At 44.5% G+C, this 18,524-nt stretch overlaps 1 protein-coding gene across 1 annotated transcript in view; it reads right to left on the bottom strand.

Annotated features, from left to right (window-relative positions):
* BFSP1 (beaded filament structural protein 1) overlaps positions 1 to 18,524 on the bottom strand; it is a gene marked incomplete at its 5' end in the record, with an annotated part of 30,225 nt that overhangs the window by 10,192 nt on the left and 1,509 nt on the right. The window contains 5 exon segments of the mRNA XM_084247718.1: positions 2,500 to 2,607; positions 7,434 to 7,520; positions 10,400 to 10,465; positions 16,721 to 16,764; positions 16,767 to 16,777. Of these exon segments, the coding sequence (XP_084103844.1) occupies positions 2,500 to 2,607; positions 7,434 to 7,520; positions 10,400 to 10,465; positions 16,721 to 16,764; positions 16,767 to 16,777 (316 nt within the window).

Consider the following 18,524-nt stretch of genomic DNA (forward strand, 5'->3'; position numbering starts at 1 on the left):
CACTTTATAGCTGATGACTTTTTTTCACTCTCAGTGAGGAACTCTTGAGTGCATGCAATTAGAAAACCAGAAGTGCCCGTTCTTTCTCTTCCATCAGTACAAAGTGCCATCCCCAGAGCTTTTTTAAAGTGTGGTCTATTCAACTCCAAAGGAGGAGCCACTAGCTCCAATCTTGGGCCTGTTCCTTCCATCCTTGCACAAACCTCCATATTAAGGGGCCCAGGTCAGCCGGCACTTTAACGCCAGCTTGTGAGAGCCAGGCAGAGAAACCAAGCAAATCACCCAGTCTTCTAATCTACAGAACCATGAGCTCACAGGATGTGGTTTGGTAATATTTTGAAACATGTCTCAATACAATTTCACTTCCTTTTAGTGAAATGTACTTTATTTTATGCTTTTGATGACATGTTTCTGAGAAAATAAAAATTTACCACGTCAGGCTGTTTCTTTTATCTTTCTCAGTACTAGCACAGAATTTTTCAACTTTATCACCTTAAGCACAAGGGAACACATTTGACATCATAAGTCACACAAATAAGTATGTGTGTGCATATATTTGAATAAATGTGTATTTAAACGCACATATATATTTAAAACAAAGGCTTCAGAAAACAAATCTTACTTTTTCACTTGGCAGGCACTCTGTTATTTCTTACCTGGTCTTAGGCCACGGTTGTCAAGTTCTTGCATGCCAATTGATTCTGCTGAATTCATTTTAGTGCCCCATAAAGAGTTGTAACTGGTAGTTTGGAAAACATAAGGTCACTAGGGCCATGCCTGGGATTTTCCACCACTTCCCTGATCTCACACACACACAAAATACAGACACAATGCAAAAAACACATGTGTGCATCTGCACACACCTACTCACATGTAGGTACACGTGCATCTATCTCACATGCATGTGACACAAGCACACAAGCAAATTAATGTGTGTACATGCATGCATGTGCATGTATGCACACACACATATACACACTATATCTATCCTTTCAGGACTCCAGGAAACCACACACTACCAACTCACCAAAATGACACATCTGGTCTTGAGTCAGGTGTCTTGTGAGAAGGGCAGGTTTTAAGGACAGTACTCCTTTTACCTCCAGAGACAATAGACCCGGGTTGCTTTCCAGCAGCCACTGAGAGCTGCTGCCCAGTAAGAGGTTTGTATGTGTTTGATAGGATGGGAAGTCGGGTGTTTGAACTCTAAGTTCCCAAAATGAGATCCTGGGATGATCTGGAAGGTGATGAATACCTACAAATGCACCAGATCTAATCATGGTTTTAAAGTATGTGCTTACGTGTGTGGCATTGGAGAGATAGAGACAGTGTAACATATAAATTAGGTTTTCTAACGGTTCTGTCTTTTACAGTTTTGGGTCTCTGGCCCTTGTCAAAGCTAATGTTGATTCTATTTAGACTTGGGAAACAGTTCCACTGCTGTGTGAAGCAATAGTGTTCTAAGCCCCCTCCCATGAGCAGTTAAGTGTATGGTAAATAAAAGTGAATCCTGATCACAAAAATCTACAAAGAGCTAATGAGACTCAACAAAAACAAAGAAAATAATCCAGTCAAAAATGGGAAGAAGAGCTAAAAAGAAACTTCTCTGAAGAAGAAATGCAAATGGCCAACAGGCATATGAAAAAATGTCCAACATCACTTGTAATCAGGGAAATGCAAGTCAAAACTACCATGAGATACCATCTCACACCAGTGAGAATGGCACATATTAAAAAAAACTAGCAACAACAAATGTTGGCGAGGATGTGGAGAAAAAGGAACTCTCCTGTACTGTTGGTGGGAGTGCAAACTGGTCCAACCACTATGGAGAGCTGTGTGGAGATTTCTGGACCTATTAAACATAGAGCTTCCATATGATCCAGCAATTCCACTCCTAGGTGTTTACCCAAAGGACACAGAAACATCAATTCCAAAGAGCACATGCACCGCTATGTTTATAGCAGCACTGTTTACAACAGCTAAGCTTTGGAAACAATCCAAATGCCCAAAAATAGATGACTGGATCAAGAAGATGTGGTACATATACACCATGAAATATTACTCAGCAATCAAAAAAGATAAACACATGCAGTTCACAGCAACATGGATGGAGCTAGAAGGGATCATGCTCAGCGAAATAAGTCAGAAAGAAAAAGAAAAATACTCATAGCAGGAATTTAGAAAACCTAAATAAGGGACCAGGAAAAAGACTAATCAATACAAAGTAAAAAGCAATATCAACAAGCAACTATAAACCAGAGACACACTAAGGAGTGGGGGAGGAAGGGGCGGGGAAAGGAAGGACTAGAGTCAAAATAAGGAGGGAGGTGCAATTGTATGGGGAATATAACCAAAATGAAAATGCGTACATTGTGCAAAGATGAAAAAAGATGTAAGAATTATATAAAATAAAATATTTAAATAAAAAAATGTGCTGTGAGAGCTGATTCATGCTATGGTGTGAATGCCTAACAGGTGGTGCACAGATGTAAGTTGTACCTGGGCCTGCAACTCGGCTCTCTGTGCCTGCAAGTCAGAGAGCACTTCTTGTCTCTGTTCCAGCTGACTCTGTGGGGCAGCTGCTTCCCATTCTGTCAGGAGGTTCTCCTATACAAGGAAGAAAGGCATCATTCATGTGCATTTGCCATGTGAGGAAATTCAGAGAATTTGTTATGTTTTGTGTGCTTGTGTCCCTCCCCACACACCCAGGTCATATACTGAAGCCCTCACCTCCACTGGGATATTTGGAGGTGTAATTTTGGTACATTATTAGGTTTAGATCAGGTCCTGAGGGCAGGGCTCCCAACAATAGAATTAGTGCCCTTATAAGAAGAGGAGGAGCCACCAGAGCTCTCTTTTTCTACATACACAAGGAAAGACTGTGTGAGAATACAGCAAGGTGATGGCTTACAAGCCAGGAAGAGTGTCCTCACCAGGAATGAAACCCTGACCTTGAACTTCCAACCTGCAGGACTGTGGCTTAACTCCCTCTTCTGTGAAAATTGTTAAGACAGTCCTATAACGACTGTGAAGCCTTTCACTTTGTCGCCAAGGTCTGAGCCTTCAAATGCTGAGTGTAAAGCATAGAGAACAAGTGTCAGGAGACCCACATTTTAGACCTGGCTGTGCCACATACCACTTGAGAGACTCTGGACAAGGCAATCTTCCTTTCCGTAAAAAGGAAAACTTAGAATGCAGACTAGCCTCGGGCTCTATGTTCTGTTCTCTGTAGACATCACAGTCCAAGCCCTGAGTTAAGACATTCTTCCTGCACCAATTGTGAAACATCAACCTCCAAAGAATGAAAGGAAGGAGTTCATGGAATGTTCTAGAAGGAGATCCTCCCTCAACCTTTTACATTCTGAACAACCTTCTCCAACCTTCTCCAACCAGCCTCTCTACTTTTAAACATCCAAATTCCTTCCTGAAAACCTGACTGCTAAAGGGTTAGTGTCTTCTGACTCAGGCTGCACTGCCCCACAGCCAGGCAAAATCAAAACCAAGCACACAGCCAGGGCGGCTGTGTTCCAGACCATACATTCAAGGCAGTGCCCTGCTCTCAAACACCCTGCAAGTGGCGCAGATACATAGACAGCTAGAGTCAGACAAACTTGCATAAAGGGAAGCACGCTCAGCGAAATAAGCCAGAAAGAAAAAGAAAAATACCGGATGGTCTCACTCATAGCAGGAATCTAGAAAACTTAAATAAGGGACCAGGAAAAAGAATAACTATAAGAAAGAAAAAATCAAAATCAACAAACAACTACGAACCAGAGACACAATATCGGGGGGAGGGGCGAGGAAAGGAGGGATTGGGGTCAAAATAAGGGGGTTGCAATTGTATGGGGAATATAAAAATAAAATTTAAAAAAAATTAAAAAAAAATTTTTTAAAGATTTATTTTTATTTATTTATACAAGCACTAGGTACAGTCAGAAGTGCGGGAGGGTGAGAGAATTCACCAGAGCCAGAGCGGGGAGCAGAGCAGGCAGAAGGACGGAAGTACACTGCTGAGGGGAGCAGCGGGCGGCAGGAGAGGTCTGCGCGCCATGTGGGACCCTCCTCCGGTGGCCGGGGAGCAGCCGGGGATCGAGCCGGCGCTGCAGAGACTGCGGGCAGCTTCGCAACCCAGCGCTCAACCGCTGCGGCACCAGGGAGGCCCAAATTTTTGAAAAAAAAGGGAAGCATGTGGGCCCAGGTCCATGGCCCCACCACGAGAAGGCAGGACTTCAGGCTCTCTGGGCACCACCTGCCTTGCAGCAGTGAGTAATAAAGCAGCTTGACCAACCACGGCGCGTCCCCTGGCTAGTGTTATGCCCAAGATCAGCAGACTCGGCGAGCATAGCCTCCAAGAATCCAAAGACAGCTGATGTAAATGCAAAAAGGAGTTTATTACGGGCTCAAGTCCGGGCCCTCGACACACACCGATGCAACGGCAGAGGTCGAGAGCCCCGAACAGAGGAAGCAGGGGTATCTTATAGGGTCACGAGTGGCGCGAATTTTGAAAGAAGCTGGCAATTACTCATTGGCTACTACAAAGGCATTTTGGCGCGCGCAGTTACAGTTTCAAACTGATTGGACGGTTAGAGATGCTGTCCCATTTATGGACAGGACTGCCCTCATTGGCGGCTGGGGTGGTCTGCTTTTTCGTCACCAAGTGGAGTGAGGGTTGTGACTGCTGAAACTATCTCTGGAATGTGGCTGGACAAGGACTAACATATCAAGGTGGAAGATATACAAAATGGCGAAACCTCGGCTAAGCTTGGTTCCACAGCTAGAAGACACTGACTTTCTGCCTACTGACATATTTCCCAGTTGACCTGCGTTCCTAGGAAACGCGGCCCCAGTATCTCCTGATTTGTGCGAAGATGATTTACACACGTTTTAAGGATGATAACAAGAGCCAGTGAGACAAACCTGAGAGCCACATCTAACTCATATGTTGAATTTTTAAGCTAAGACTGAAAAAAGAAAAGTATTGATAATCTGTGCTTCTCCATCTCTAACATTCACAAATCCTGGTTGGGTGTGGGGGTGGTGATGGCAGGGGATAGACTTGCTGAAATGCAAGTTCTGACTGGGAGGCGCGGGGGTTGGGGTGAACTGGAGTCTGTCTAACAAGCTCCCAGCAAAACTGAGGCTCATTAACATATGCTGATATCAAAATAGGTCCTGGCAGACTCTATGTTCTTCTAACTCAGAAGAATGCTTTGACAGGAGAAACTATGACGTGATTCTAAAAGTGTGTTTTGATATAAAACTCCTCTGGATTAGAGGGGGAGATGAGATTACAAAATAAAAATAAGGTATCAGCGAGAAATCTCCAAGCCCCCTGCCAAAAAAAATTCAGGCTTTAGGAAAAGCTACTTCAGGCCTTTGTAAAACTCAGTTACACAAATTAAAGACAGCAGGAGCCTGTCATGGTAATTAGCAGACAATTTGGACAAGAATATCCCCATGAATACAGAAGTAACTTTCCTGCCTCTTATGGGGTATTGGCAGAAGGTGAGGGGAAGTGTGTACATATGAAAGAGCAAAAATAATCCCCCAAAATTAAAATTTAAAACACCTTTTCTGTCTCTTAGATATTATCTGCAGGGTTCAAAAGTGTCTTAGAAAGCAAATTTGGGGATTTCTTTAGCTTTGATATTTATGAAAACTAAGACAAAAAGCTCCAGCAGGCTTCTACCCTAGCCCACTGGCTCTGCAGCTGGTCCAGATGCTGCCCTGGGACATTGAAAACAACTGAGGCACCCACTTCTCTACTTCCCCAGAGGCTGTTTGACTGAGTTGGGGGGCAAGGCCCTGGCAGTCCTCCAAGCAACTGCCAGGGCCACCAGGGTTGAAAACCCATCATAAGTCATCTTTGCAATAAAAGCCTAGAATCTTATCAGTTGAACAGCCTGCGTCAATGTCTGGAAAAGAGACACAATAGTGTTTTTATTTTAATCCACATTCTTTCATTTTATCTTTACGTGTATCACGCTATGCATCACTAAAGCTCATAAAACCCAACTGGAAAAAAAAGCTGTGTCAATAGCTGAGAGAAAACCCAAAGCAAGTTGAGACACTATATTGGGAATAATATTTTACAACTAAACCCTTTTTTAAAAATCTATCTCAATATTCTTTCCTGATACCCTTATAGCTAAAGTTTTCAAGTCACAGACTCACATAATTACTAGCAGAGCCCAAACTTGAAAAGATAATCACTAATTGTCTGGAGCGCTCTATTCAAAATTCATGGAAAATGAACAACCTAGTTTTTTAAAAAGGCAAAAGATTTGAGCAGATACTTCAGCAAAGAAAATACATGAATGACAAGCACATGAAAAGATGCCCAGCATCATTATTCGCAAGAGGATGTGAGTTAAAACCACAGGGAGGCACGCGACCTACCTACTAGAAGAGCAAAAAGCAAAACCAAAATAAAACCCACACACATCCAGAGCTGCAAGCACACAGCAGCAGGAGCTCACGCACGAGGGGGACCCCGCACAGAGCCACAGCTGCGGCAACCTGGTGGTTTCTCGTGCAGTTAGCAAGGAAAAAGAGCCCTCAGTTCTCAAGAGAAAATAAATAAGAAAATGGCCAGGAGCAAGTTTAGATCCTTAGATGTCAAAATTCCAGCATTCTGAGTAAAAGCACAGAAGGGGATACTTCAGGCATGAATGTAAGATGGGGATGGCTCCCTGCACCATCCGACACCTTTCCTTGGGTCTCTATTAACAGAGGGAGTGAAAGCCTAAAAAAATATCCCAGATAGACTGGTCCAACCACTATGGAGAGCTGTGTGGAGATTTCTTGACCTACTAAACATAGAGCTTCCATATGATCCAGCAATTCCACTCCTAGGTATTTACCCAAAGGACACAGAAACATTAATTCCAAAAGGCACCTGCATCCCTATGCTTATAGCAGCATTATTTACAATAGCTAAGCTATGGAAACAACCCAAATGCCCAAAAATAGATGACTGGATCAAGAAGATGTGGTATATATACACCATGGAATATTACTCAGCAATCAAAAAAGATAAACTCATGCAGTTTGCAGCAACATGGATGGAGCTAGAAGGGATCATGCTTAGCAAAATACGTCAGAAAGAAAAAGAAAAATACCAGATGGTCTCACTCATAGCAGGAATTTAGAAAACCTAAATAAGGGACCAGGAAAAAGACTAATCAATGCAAAGTAAAAATCAAAATCAACAAGCAACTATAAACCAGAGACACACTACGGGGGTGGGAGAGGGTTGGGGAGAGGAAGGACTAGGGTCAAAAAAAGGGGGGGTGCAATTGTATGGGGAATATAACCAAAATGAAAATGCATACATTGTGCAAAAATGAAAAATGATGTAAGAATGATATAAAATAAAATATTAAAAAAATATCCCAGACAGACCTTCCCTGCAGCCTCACTCCAATTTTTACCTCCCTCACCCCACTTGAGAATGCTTGAGGGGTGGTCTGGACAATCTGATGCAGGATGTTGACGTAGTTCTGGACTTCCATAAGATTCTGTTGGAGGGAGGAAAGTGTTCTCATTAAAACCTGAGCTGCCTGAGTTTTCCCTCCAGTAGCAGGTAACCCCAGGAGTGAATGCTTTCATGTGTTCTACTGTCACAAACAGGACAGTGGCAATCTGTGCAGCAGGACTTTACATGCCTTTAATCTTAACAGGCAGGTAGATTCACTGTTCCACTGCAGCTACATGAATGCTTTGCTGCTGTCTTCACAAAGCCCTGGATGGCAGAGGTATGAGAGAAAAGCAAAACAGGACAAAAGAGGCTCCTGAGAGTACAAAGGACCCTTTCTGACACTAAAACGGGGCAGCACTTCAAAGGACAGGCTGATCAGTGGGACCAGGACTAAATCATTTACTAGCAATGCATGGCCCCCAGCAAACTATGGAAATCTGCTAAATCTCAGGTTCTTCTGAACAAGAGGGAAACAGTCTGGAAAGGGGTTGCCAGACCCCCTTTATCAGCAGAGCTGTACCTATCTATGTGAAGGCTAAAAAATGGCCCAGCTGTCCCCTTATGGAGTATGCCCTCAGTCAGCCCCAGTCTCATCTCATCCCTGACCCAGGACACTGAGGAGCAACCCTCTAGCCTCAAGGCGGGACCAGCCTTGGGGTGTGATTCCCATTCCAGTTAGACTCGGCTAAGCCCACATCCTTCCTCAGCACCTTCCTCTGTGCCTTCCCACCCACCCTCCCCTTCTTCTGAACGCTCCACAGATATGGTGATCATTCCCCAGATACAGCAGCTGCACAAAATCCCACCACCCAATGATGGGGTGATAGCCTAAAACACTGTATCACAGGCTATTTATTTTGGGATCCAATGAGACCATACCTGGTAGCTTATGAGCTCTCAATCCATACTACTGTTATTCTAAATGGTCTTCAAGAAAGTTCTGAGCTGCTTAGAATCTGTCCCTAGCTACTATTCTCAGGATTCCTGCAAAATACAGCAGAGACAAGAAGCAGAGCCTGATGGAAAGTGAGAGAAATGCCAAAGGGAGAGGAGGCATCCCATTAATGCACAACCACAGGCAGTCCTTACACTGAAGCCACACTGAAGCCAGCCCATGCTGAGGTGGGAAGAGAATCGAATGTCCCCTGCAGATGTGCCAAGCTCCTAGTTGGACCAGGTGCCTCACCTACTTTATCATGTTGCCTCTGTTTAGGTCTCCCCAGAAGCAGCCCGTCATAGATTGAACACTGTGCCACTCCAAAATTCACATGTTGAAGCACTAACTCCCAATACCATGGTATTTGGCAGGGGTGGGGAGAGGGGAGACTTGAAAGGTTGTGATGATGGAGCCCCCCCGATGGGATTAGTATTCTTTTTTTTTTTTTTAGAGATTTATTTATTTATGCACACAAGAACTGGGGTACAGGCCAGAGCTGTGGGGAGGGGTGAGAGGATTCACTAGAGACAAAGTGGGGACCAGAACAGGAAGACTGACTGAAGTAGACTGCTGAGGGGAGCAGCGGGCGAGGCAGGAGAGGTCTGATGCGGTATATTGGTTGCTCCCTGGCCGCCCGGAGATCGAACTAGTGCTGCAGTGCCTGCGGATAGCTTCATAGGTTGCATCTTAACTCCTTGCGCCACCAGGGAGGCCCGGGATTAGTATTCTTATAAGAACAGACAGCAGACACCAGGGAGTGTTCTCTCTCTCTCTCTCTTTCTCTCTCTCTCTCTCTCTCTCTCTCTCTCACTCTGCCTCTCTCTCTTCACGTACACAAAGGTGAGGTGAGCACACAGTGAGAGGGTGGCTGTCCACAAGCCAGGAACACAGCCCTCAGCATAACCTGACCACACTGGCTCCCTGACCCCTGATGTCCATATTCTGGCCTCCAGAACAGTGAAAAATAAATTTCTATTGTGTATGTCACCCAGGCTGTGTTGCTTTGTTACAGCAACATAAAGGGACTGAGACACAGACTCCAAGAGAAGGATGTGCGTGGAAATAGTTTACTTGGGCTAAGATGCTGAGAAATACAAGTGGTGGAGTGGGAAGAAGAGGCAAGGAAGAGAAGGTGGTCAAGAGAAGGTGTGTTGTCGGGTAAGTCACCACTGTGGGCACCTGGAGCCCAGCTAGTAGGCATCGCTGCGAGCTGGTGCAGAACAGAAGGCGAAGGAGTTGAGGCAGGTGTCTATCAACTTACATCAGTTATTGGCTGAGGCTGCTCCCAGGAGCATTCATTTCCCACTCTTCCCTTTAAGGCAGAGCAGCCTACAGCTGCCTGGAGGAAATCCTGAGGCAAGATTGCAGACACTGATAAATGGAAGGAGAAGAAGCCACTGGCAAAAACAGCCCCAGGGTCATGGCCAGGCCCACAAGTCCTCTCCACTCAGTTTCCCACATAGCTGTGCAGAAAGGAGTCTGGTATCTACATCTTGAAGATGAAGAAGTTCAGAGGGGTTAAAACATTTGCTCATCGTTACACAGCTCCAGGATTTGATTTTTCCAGTACACCAAGGCCCCCAAAAGTCAGGCTTATGAAAAGCTGGGTGGGGTAGGAGACAGAGCAGAGCACTACATGAAACGAAGCACCAGAGGCAGCGTTTTTAAAAAAACAAAACAGAACTGTGTTTTTTGCATTTTCTGCATGTCTGCATTTTCTGAGCTGAAACAGTTGACAGATTGTAGCTTTAAGACAGAGCTATATAAAATAGTTTTGCAAACTTTAATGTGGTATATAGATACCGTTTTCTACGTACATCTGCTTTACTATGTGCTGCCCAGCACCCCACCTGCCACCACACGATTCCATGTACACAAAAGTATCCTAAGGGGATCGTTTTCATACACAAGTGTCCTGGACTTGTCTGATCAAAGCCAAACTGGGTTTTCTGGGGGAAAACTGTCCAAAAGATTGTGGTTACCTTTTTGTGCCTATCTTTTGCTGCACTGATATCATCCCGCAGAAACTGAGCTTCCAGTTTCAACCCCTGGTGGCTCAGGTGGTTGATCACTGTGCTGTGAAGCTGTCCACAGCTTCTGCAGCACCGGTTCAATCCCGGCCAGCTGGCGAGGGTCCCACATGGTGCGGCAGACCTTGCCTGTCTCACCTGCTGCTCCCCTCAGCAGTGTGTTTTGTCAGTCTGCCTGTTCTCTTCCCCGCTCTGTCTCTGGTGAATCCTTTCACTCTCCAGAGCATCTGGTCTGTACCCCAGATCTTGTATAAATAAATAAAGTAAAATAAAAAATCTTAAAAAAAAAAAGAAAGAAAGAAAGAAACTGGGCTTCCAGCTGAGGCGAAAGTTCCCAGGTAAGGCTTCATCTGCTTCCTGCAATGAGAAATGCCACACACCCACCTCTGAGGGGACTCGCAATGTAGACATCTGGGAGTAAGCCAGGTGAGCTCACCGACCACCTGGGGTCTTATTACAACACAGCTCTTATTCAGCAGGTCTCAGCCATTGTCTGAGAGTCTGCATTTCCAGCAGGGCACTGGGTTAGGCCAGAAGAATAGTTCTCAGTGGGAGTGAGGGATGTGATTTTGCCCTCATGGGGACATTTTTAATTATCACCATTTGGGTAGTGGTGCTACTTCCTATTAGCATGCTGCTAAATGTCCTCTAATACACAGGACAACAAAGAATTCTCCCCCCAACAAAAAATTCTTTGGCCCAAAATGTCAAACTTGAGAAAACTTGATCTAGAAAAATTGGGGAAGGAGAGGGGGGAAGGTTGAGGGTGGGGGTAAATTTAGAGTATATTTATATTTACATACCAATAATCTTAAAATTTGATCTATATTTGTTCTATATCTCCACAGTGAGTTGAATTTCTAAGACTAAAGAATAATTTGCCCTTCACACAGAAACCTTCATTTTAATATTTTTCTCCTAAGGACTGTTGACACCTTGAAACCATGCATCTTTTATACAAAATGCATTTTTTGGAATAATTGTTCTGGTGGACAGCTTGTGTTCCTTTACAGCCGGAAATGACATTTATGACAGAAGTCTGAATGGTCTTACCAAACTTTGTGATAGATCATTGACTTTTGTTTTATTGACCTTGTTTGGATAAAACATTTAGGTTTATTTTGTTGTTGTTGTTGTTGTTGTTTTAAAGATTTATTTATACAAGAACCGGGGTACAGGCCAGATTCGCTGGAGGGTGAAAGGATTCACCAGAGACAGAGCAGGGAACAGAACAGGCAGACTGACGAAATACACTGCTGAGAGGAGCAGCAGGTGGGATCGGAGAGGTCTGCCGCGCCATGTGGGACCCTCGCCGGCCAGCAGGGATCGAACCGGCGCTGCAGAGGCTGTGGACAGCTTCACAGCACTGCGCTCAACCGCCTGCACCACCAGAGGAGACCCTAGGTTTATTTTTTTTTTAAGATTTATTTATTTATGCATACAAGAGCTGGGGTACAGGCCGGAGATACAGGGGGTGAGAGGATTCACCAGAGACAGATTAGGGAACAGAACAGGCAGATCGACTGAAATGCACTGCTGAGGGGAGCAGCAGCAGACAGGAGAGGTCTGCTTCACCATGTGGGTTTCTCTCTGGCTGGATTGCTTCATAGTGTGGTGCTTAACCCCTTGCGCCACGAGGGAGGCCCTAAACCATTTAGGTTTATATAGGTTTATAGTTCTTTATGAACTGTTGTGAACAAGATAGTACTGTGATGTCTGGAATTGACTTAAATATGTCAATGGTCAGTGCCCTATTACAGCTGAGTGTCACTGGGGTTCCTGGGAATTACCCACCCAACCTACTCCCTTCTGCTATACACTCCCACCAATACCTGAAAGCTTGCTAAGTGAATTTTTACTGACTTATTAATGATGCATTACAACATGTGAGGAATGTTAGTAATGGGCTCTTGTTAATAAAGGTGGATTTGTGGTTTGACAAAAATATTTCAGATATTATCCACCCTGGCAGGAACAGAGTTAAAACAGTCAAGGGATGTGAACTGGCCAAGATATTTTGAGACACGCCCCACCAACACATAATAGGGTTTAGGTTGCAGGAAGGCCTTGGCCTGAACTATTAGGAAAGGTACTTGATTCCTTAGTCATTCCCGTGGAAGACCACAGTTATAGGGAGATACAGGACTAATGCTGTCAATAAGGCTCTTAGAATTCCGACCACTTTATCCCCTGTCTTGAATTAGCTTTTCATGAAAGTACCTAAAACATGAGAAAGCAAGGACTTTGGGGGCCTAGAAAAGAGACTATATGAACTTTTGGAGGGCCTGCAACAGAATAAATGAAAACATCTGTGTGAATTTGCTCTGAAATGAGGGAGATTGTAGGGCAGTGGCTAACTTCACCCAACTCAAACACCTGAATATTTTTTACCTACCTAAAAGAACTTGAGGGTTCATCTGAAGGAAATTAAGACTTGTTCAAGATCAAACTGGAGGGTGCAATTTTATGGGAAATACAAAAATAAAAAAAAAAAAAAAAAGAGGGCCTCCCCAGTGGCGCAGCAGTTTAGCACTGTGTTATGAAGCTGCCTGCAGACTCTGCAGCACCGGTTCGATCCCTGGCCGCCGGGCAAGGGTCCCACACGGCGTGCAGACCTCTCTGCTGCCTGCTGCTCCCCTCAGCAGTGTACTTCGTCAGTCTGCCTGCTCTGCTCTCCACTCTGTCTCTGGTGAATTCTCTCACCTTCCTGCGCTTCTGACTGTAGCCAGTGCTTGTATAAATAAATAAATAAATCTTAAAAAAAAAAAAAAAAGAGTTTAGCTTTCTAGAGACCCAGTGATGGGTCCTCAGAGCCTCTATCGCAGGAACAGTTATGCAGAACTCATCAGTATTATTTCTTCCTTCAGAAGACGCATGATGACCTTCTTTTTGATGCCCTTCTGCAAATAAGGTGTTAATTCCCCCAATAAAGTGGACAGGGCTCTAGAAGGGTCTGATGTCTGGCTCTCTGAATTACCCAGAATTATCACATAAGCCTGGTGAAGCCCCTTCATGAGAGAAATGGTAGTGTAAAGAAAGGCTGAATGCCTTACCAGCAGTAGGAAAGGGCTGAGAAACCAGAAATTAAAGGGACTGGACATTGGGTTCAAGATGATACATCTTGGGCTTCTCTCCACTCGTCAAGAGTTCAGATCCCATTCTGCAATGTGCCAGCCATTCTTCACCCACCTCCCTCAAACAACCACTCTTGGGTCGCTTCACCCAAGCATTTAAAATTGTTGATAGTGACCATAAAGGCCAGCCACTATTTATCCTCAAAATAGGGATTAGCCAGATGTTTCTGCAAGATGTGCAGTTGCTCATCTGCTGGGAGAATTCATTTGGAAGTGCTTTCTTTTGTTTGCACTCAGACTCAGAAATGTGTAGACACTAGTATTTTTATTATGCTTTAGATGCTGTCAGCTGCATTTTCAAAAGCTCCACCAGCAACACCAGCAAAAGCAAAAGCATCTAGAAAACACTCCAACCCTGGTATTGTATGTTTTAGATCTAGGACAGAGGTGCTCAAAGTATGGTTCCTGGATCACAGCGCTTGGGAAATTATTAGATATGCAAATATCCGGCAGATCCTAGATCTACTAGTCAGCATTTCTGGGGTTGAGACCCTGAAATGAACACACTCTCTGGATGATACTGATACAACGAAGTTTCAGAATTTCTGCTCTAGACCATTTTTAAGAAAAGGACTAAAGAAATAACTAGAATCTAATGTAACCTGCAAAATCAACCTCACCAACTCCATTCACATAGATGCTAGAAATTCCATTAAAAACCCAACTGCTAATGACTAAGTAAACTCCATTAAAATTTCTAGTAAGCTAGGGTTTAATTGATTTTTTTAAGATGTATTTTATTTATACAAGAGCTGGGGTACAGGCCAGAGTCGCGGGAGGGTGAACGGATTCACCAGAGACAGAACGAGGGCCAGAACAGGCAGATGGACCAAAAGCAATGCTGAGGGGAGCAGCAGGCGAGACAGGAGAGGCCTGCCTCTCCGTGTGGGATTCTCCCTGGCCGGCAATCGAACTGGCGCCGCAGAGGCTGCGGACAGCTTCACAGCGCTGCGCTCAACCCGCTGTGCCACCGGGGACACCCACTAGGGTTTAATTGAAAAACACTTTTTCTTCAACCCTGGAATAATAATCTTTAGCTTATTTGTCTGATAAAAAGACAGAAGCTCTGTTTTGGAAGCTTAATTACCTAAGTAATATTAATAAATGGCAGTTTGTGAAAGCATTAGCTATCAGTCCCTGTCACTCTGTCATATTTTCCGAGATCCAAAGCCAAAGGAAATGGACACTGAGACTGAGTTGATAGTCAAAACCTTGTTGATATGATGTATATAGACATTGAAAGATTTGTCAACCAGTATCATGGACCAGACAAGGAGACATGAAGTCTACTCTTCCATTTCTGCCCCCTTCTCATCTAACAATCTCAATACATGGAGAACAGAAGATCCAGCCTTCACTCAACCAACCCCCTAAGGGGTTGCCTTAGTTTGAGTCTCCCAGAGGTACATGCCCAGGCAAGAACTGGGCTTGGGTTGCTTAGAGTGGTGACTCCACTAGTGAGGGAGGGCAGTGACACAGGGAAGGGGAGCAAGCCAATGAGGGTGCATAATGAGCAGGCCATCACTATGGACACTGGGGCTGGGGCCCTGATAGATTATAGCACCCCCTCTCTGAACCTGCAGGGGAACTCAGCCCCCTACCCAACTCCCCCAGGGGCTGAGGGCTGCTCCTGGAAGTCCTAGTGTTCACACTTCGGACAGTGCCTCCTGCAGATCACTCATGTTTCCACAGCCTGACAGGTGCAGGAAGCTGCCAATGTTCTCAGTGTTTCTGTCTGACTTCGGGTGCCCCCAGGAGAGGTAGATGGAACACCAATATCAAGTGCAAAGAAGCCATCTTTACCCAGAAACTGCTGTGTGTCTGTCTCCTGAGAGACAGAGGTTCCCTGACTATCCTTACAAGTAGAAAATGAACTGTGGACACAAAAGACTTCACAATACCTGTCTATACCTACCACATGCTGTGAGGCCCTAAAGTCATTTAATCTCACCAAGGGTTAGCTTCCCCTGTGGCCAAGAGAAGGTTGGACGGGGTCATTTTGGGGTGTAAGTCAATGACCACAAAGCTGTTTCAAGGCTCCCATGAGCTAGTTGGAGGCCTTGCCCAGCTTCTGCATTTGTGTGCTGTGTTCGTTGTTTCTGCTGTATCCAGAGTATCACCTGTACTATTATTCACACCATATTTTTCCTCAAATGATTCATTTTTACTTGCATGTATTTAAAAAGGGGATTTTTATGTCACCCACTATAAATAAAAGGTAATCATAAAAATCAATTCACAACTGCTAAGAAGTTGGCCCTCCATGAGCCATCTAAAATATTTCCCACCCCACCAGAGTTACGACCCCACACTCTGGAGAAAACTAAGCTGATATCTGTCATATCAAGTGCTCTGTAATAAAACCCATCATGGGGCTGGGTCACGTGAGGAGGAAAAATGGAAATGTCTTCCTCTGTTTTCTTGAGAAGGAGCAACCTCAAGATTCTTAATCAAGAGATTAGAGGTGGTACTGCATCCAAATATCACTGCCTACTTCATGGTAGCACAGGGGTTAAAGTCTCAGCACTATCAAGGTATCGCCAGCCATTGCAGCTTGAGTTTGATCTCCAGTTAGGGAGCTAACCCACATGGTGCAGCAGACCTCTCCCGGCTCTCCTGCTGATCCCCTCCGCAGTGTGTTTCAGTCAGTCTGCCTGTTCTGCTCCCCACTCTGTCTCTGGTGAATTATCTCATGCCCCCCCCACCTCTGGCCTGTACCCCAGCTCTTGTATGCATAAATAAAGAAAAATAAATCTTAAAAAAAAAACAAAAACAAATATCACTGCCCAAAGCAAGTTCCCCCCTAAGGATGGTGTTTGGGACCAGTATACATGAATGACAAAAAGCAGCTGGTTACTGTAATGCTGGTGAGTTCTGATAGCACCACTTAACCAATCAGCTTAACAGTGTACAGTTTTCTCAAGCGAACACTTATCTCATGGTACAGAACAGAGTGTCTGATATGTGAATTCACTCACAAAAATTTCATTGAAATTAAGAAGTCAAGAAAAATAGTGACAGCAAAAGAACTAGAAAAATCCTGAAATAACATAAAGAGGAGGTATGGGGGACAGTCACTCTAGACATTTAGGTCAAACCTGTCATTTAGCTGCTAAACACCAAGGGCTGCTCGGCTCACCTTGTTAAGCCATTCAAGCATTTCTTTCAGCAGCAGCTGACACATTCATTTTCATACCTGCAAATTGGACACAAAAATGAGGGCTGGGCAGCTTCCACGATTCCCCATGTGTTGATCACATGATCCGTGTTCAATTTAACTGGAGCTGAGTACTACTTGCTCTCCTTCAAGGAGGGGTTCTTAACTTCAAAGCTAATTAGCAAATGCTGCATTTCTGAGTCCACTACTGCCCAATCCTTTTCACAGCATGGCACATGCAGAGTGGGTAACTGGGAGTGATAAAAGGAACAAGTGCCTCCTAGCCTAGGTTAATCACACACACACACACACACACACACACACACCCCTCACCTAGTCACCCCAAAAATGATAAGGAAATTATATTTCAGAATACCTGTGCAATAGTGGCACAGAGATTGGGAGCTGCCTTAAGGCCTTCAACTAACGCCACTAACCTGACCTTGTTTAGATTTCTGACATTATCATATTGATTCACATGTGTGCCATCTATCAGTTTTCTGGATCATGCCATTTAACCCTCACAAAACCTGGGAAGAGAGCACTTATTGTTCCCCCGTGTGAAAGATGAAGAAGATGAGGCTGAGAAATTTGAACAAAGCCTCAGGCAACTGCTCCCAGCACTTAATTATCTCTGCAGAAGCATGGGGCAGGCTGATCGGGTCAGAGTCAGCCTCTGAGAGCAGCCCTCAACCTCTGACAGAAGGTGAGAGCTAAGGAAATGCAGCACCCAGCTCCTTGCTGCTTGCCTGCGACAACTGAGGGGCGTTCCCCACACTGGTGCCCACAATGGTAACTTGTTGGATAAAGAACTGGCTGTCTTTCCTTCCTGCATCACTTCCTCACTCCCCAAACAAGGCTCCCTGACTCACTTACCTCAAGCCGTATCTCAGGCCCTGCTTCCCTGTTTCTGAAGGGTTAAGAGAGGAATGAAATCAGACTCACACTTGAGTTTGATGCCCAAGACTATTCTCTCATAGCCACACCACATTGCCTAGATCAGAGCAGGGAAAGTCTCCCAATTTAAACCTAATCAGATTAATAAAGCAATGGATAGTAAAGGCAGGTAATTTTTTCTCCTAGTCAATTTCTTCCCTGGACTTCTGCAAAATGATAGGGATCAAGAAATCCTTAGAGTGCCTTCCTGGTGGCCTAGGGGCAAAGTCTCAGCGCTATCACCCCTATGGCCTGAGTTCGATTCCTGGCCAGGGTGTTAACCCACATGGCACAGCAGACCTCTCCTGTCTTGCCCACTGCTCCCCTCAGCAGTGAATTTCAGTAGATCTGACTATTCTGCTCCCCACTCTGTCTCTGGTAAACTCTCTTGCCTAGCCACACCTCTGGCCTACACCTCAGCTCTTGTATGCATAAATAAATTAAATAAATCTTTTTTAAAAAATCTCTTACATGGTTAGATAATTTTTAAGACATAAAAATATGTTCAGTTAAAAGTCTCCCCCACACTGTCACCCGCTGCCCAGTTCCTACCACTTAACCCCCACAGTAACCAGTGTCACTGGATTTTCTGTGTGTGCTTATGTCTAGAAACTCTTTTCCCTAGCACAATCAAAAATTTCCTACTCTTCCCCCTTTCCTTTAAAAATAAATGATATTAACAACACTATGCTTTTTTTATAACTGTGTAGTATTCCATTGCATGAATGAAGCACAGTTTTGTAATGTGTCTCCTACTAATGTGCATTTAGTTTGTTCCAGGCTTTTGCTATTGCAGATCACATTGCAGTGAATATTCTTGCAGACATGCTTTTATATACCTTTCGGATTA

The sequence above is a fragment of the Talpa europaea genome, assembly GCF_964194135.1.
Source record: "Talpa europaea genome assembly, chromosome: 11".
NCBI lineage: Eukaryota > Metazoa > Chordata > Mammalia > Eulipotyphla > Talpidae > Talpa > Talpa europaea.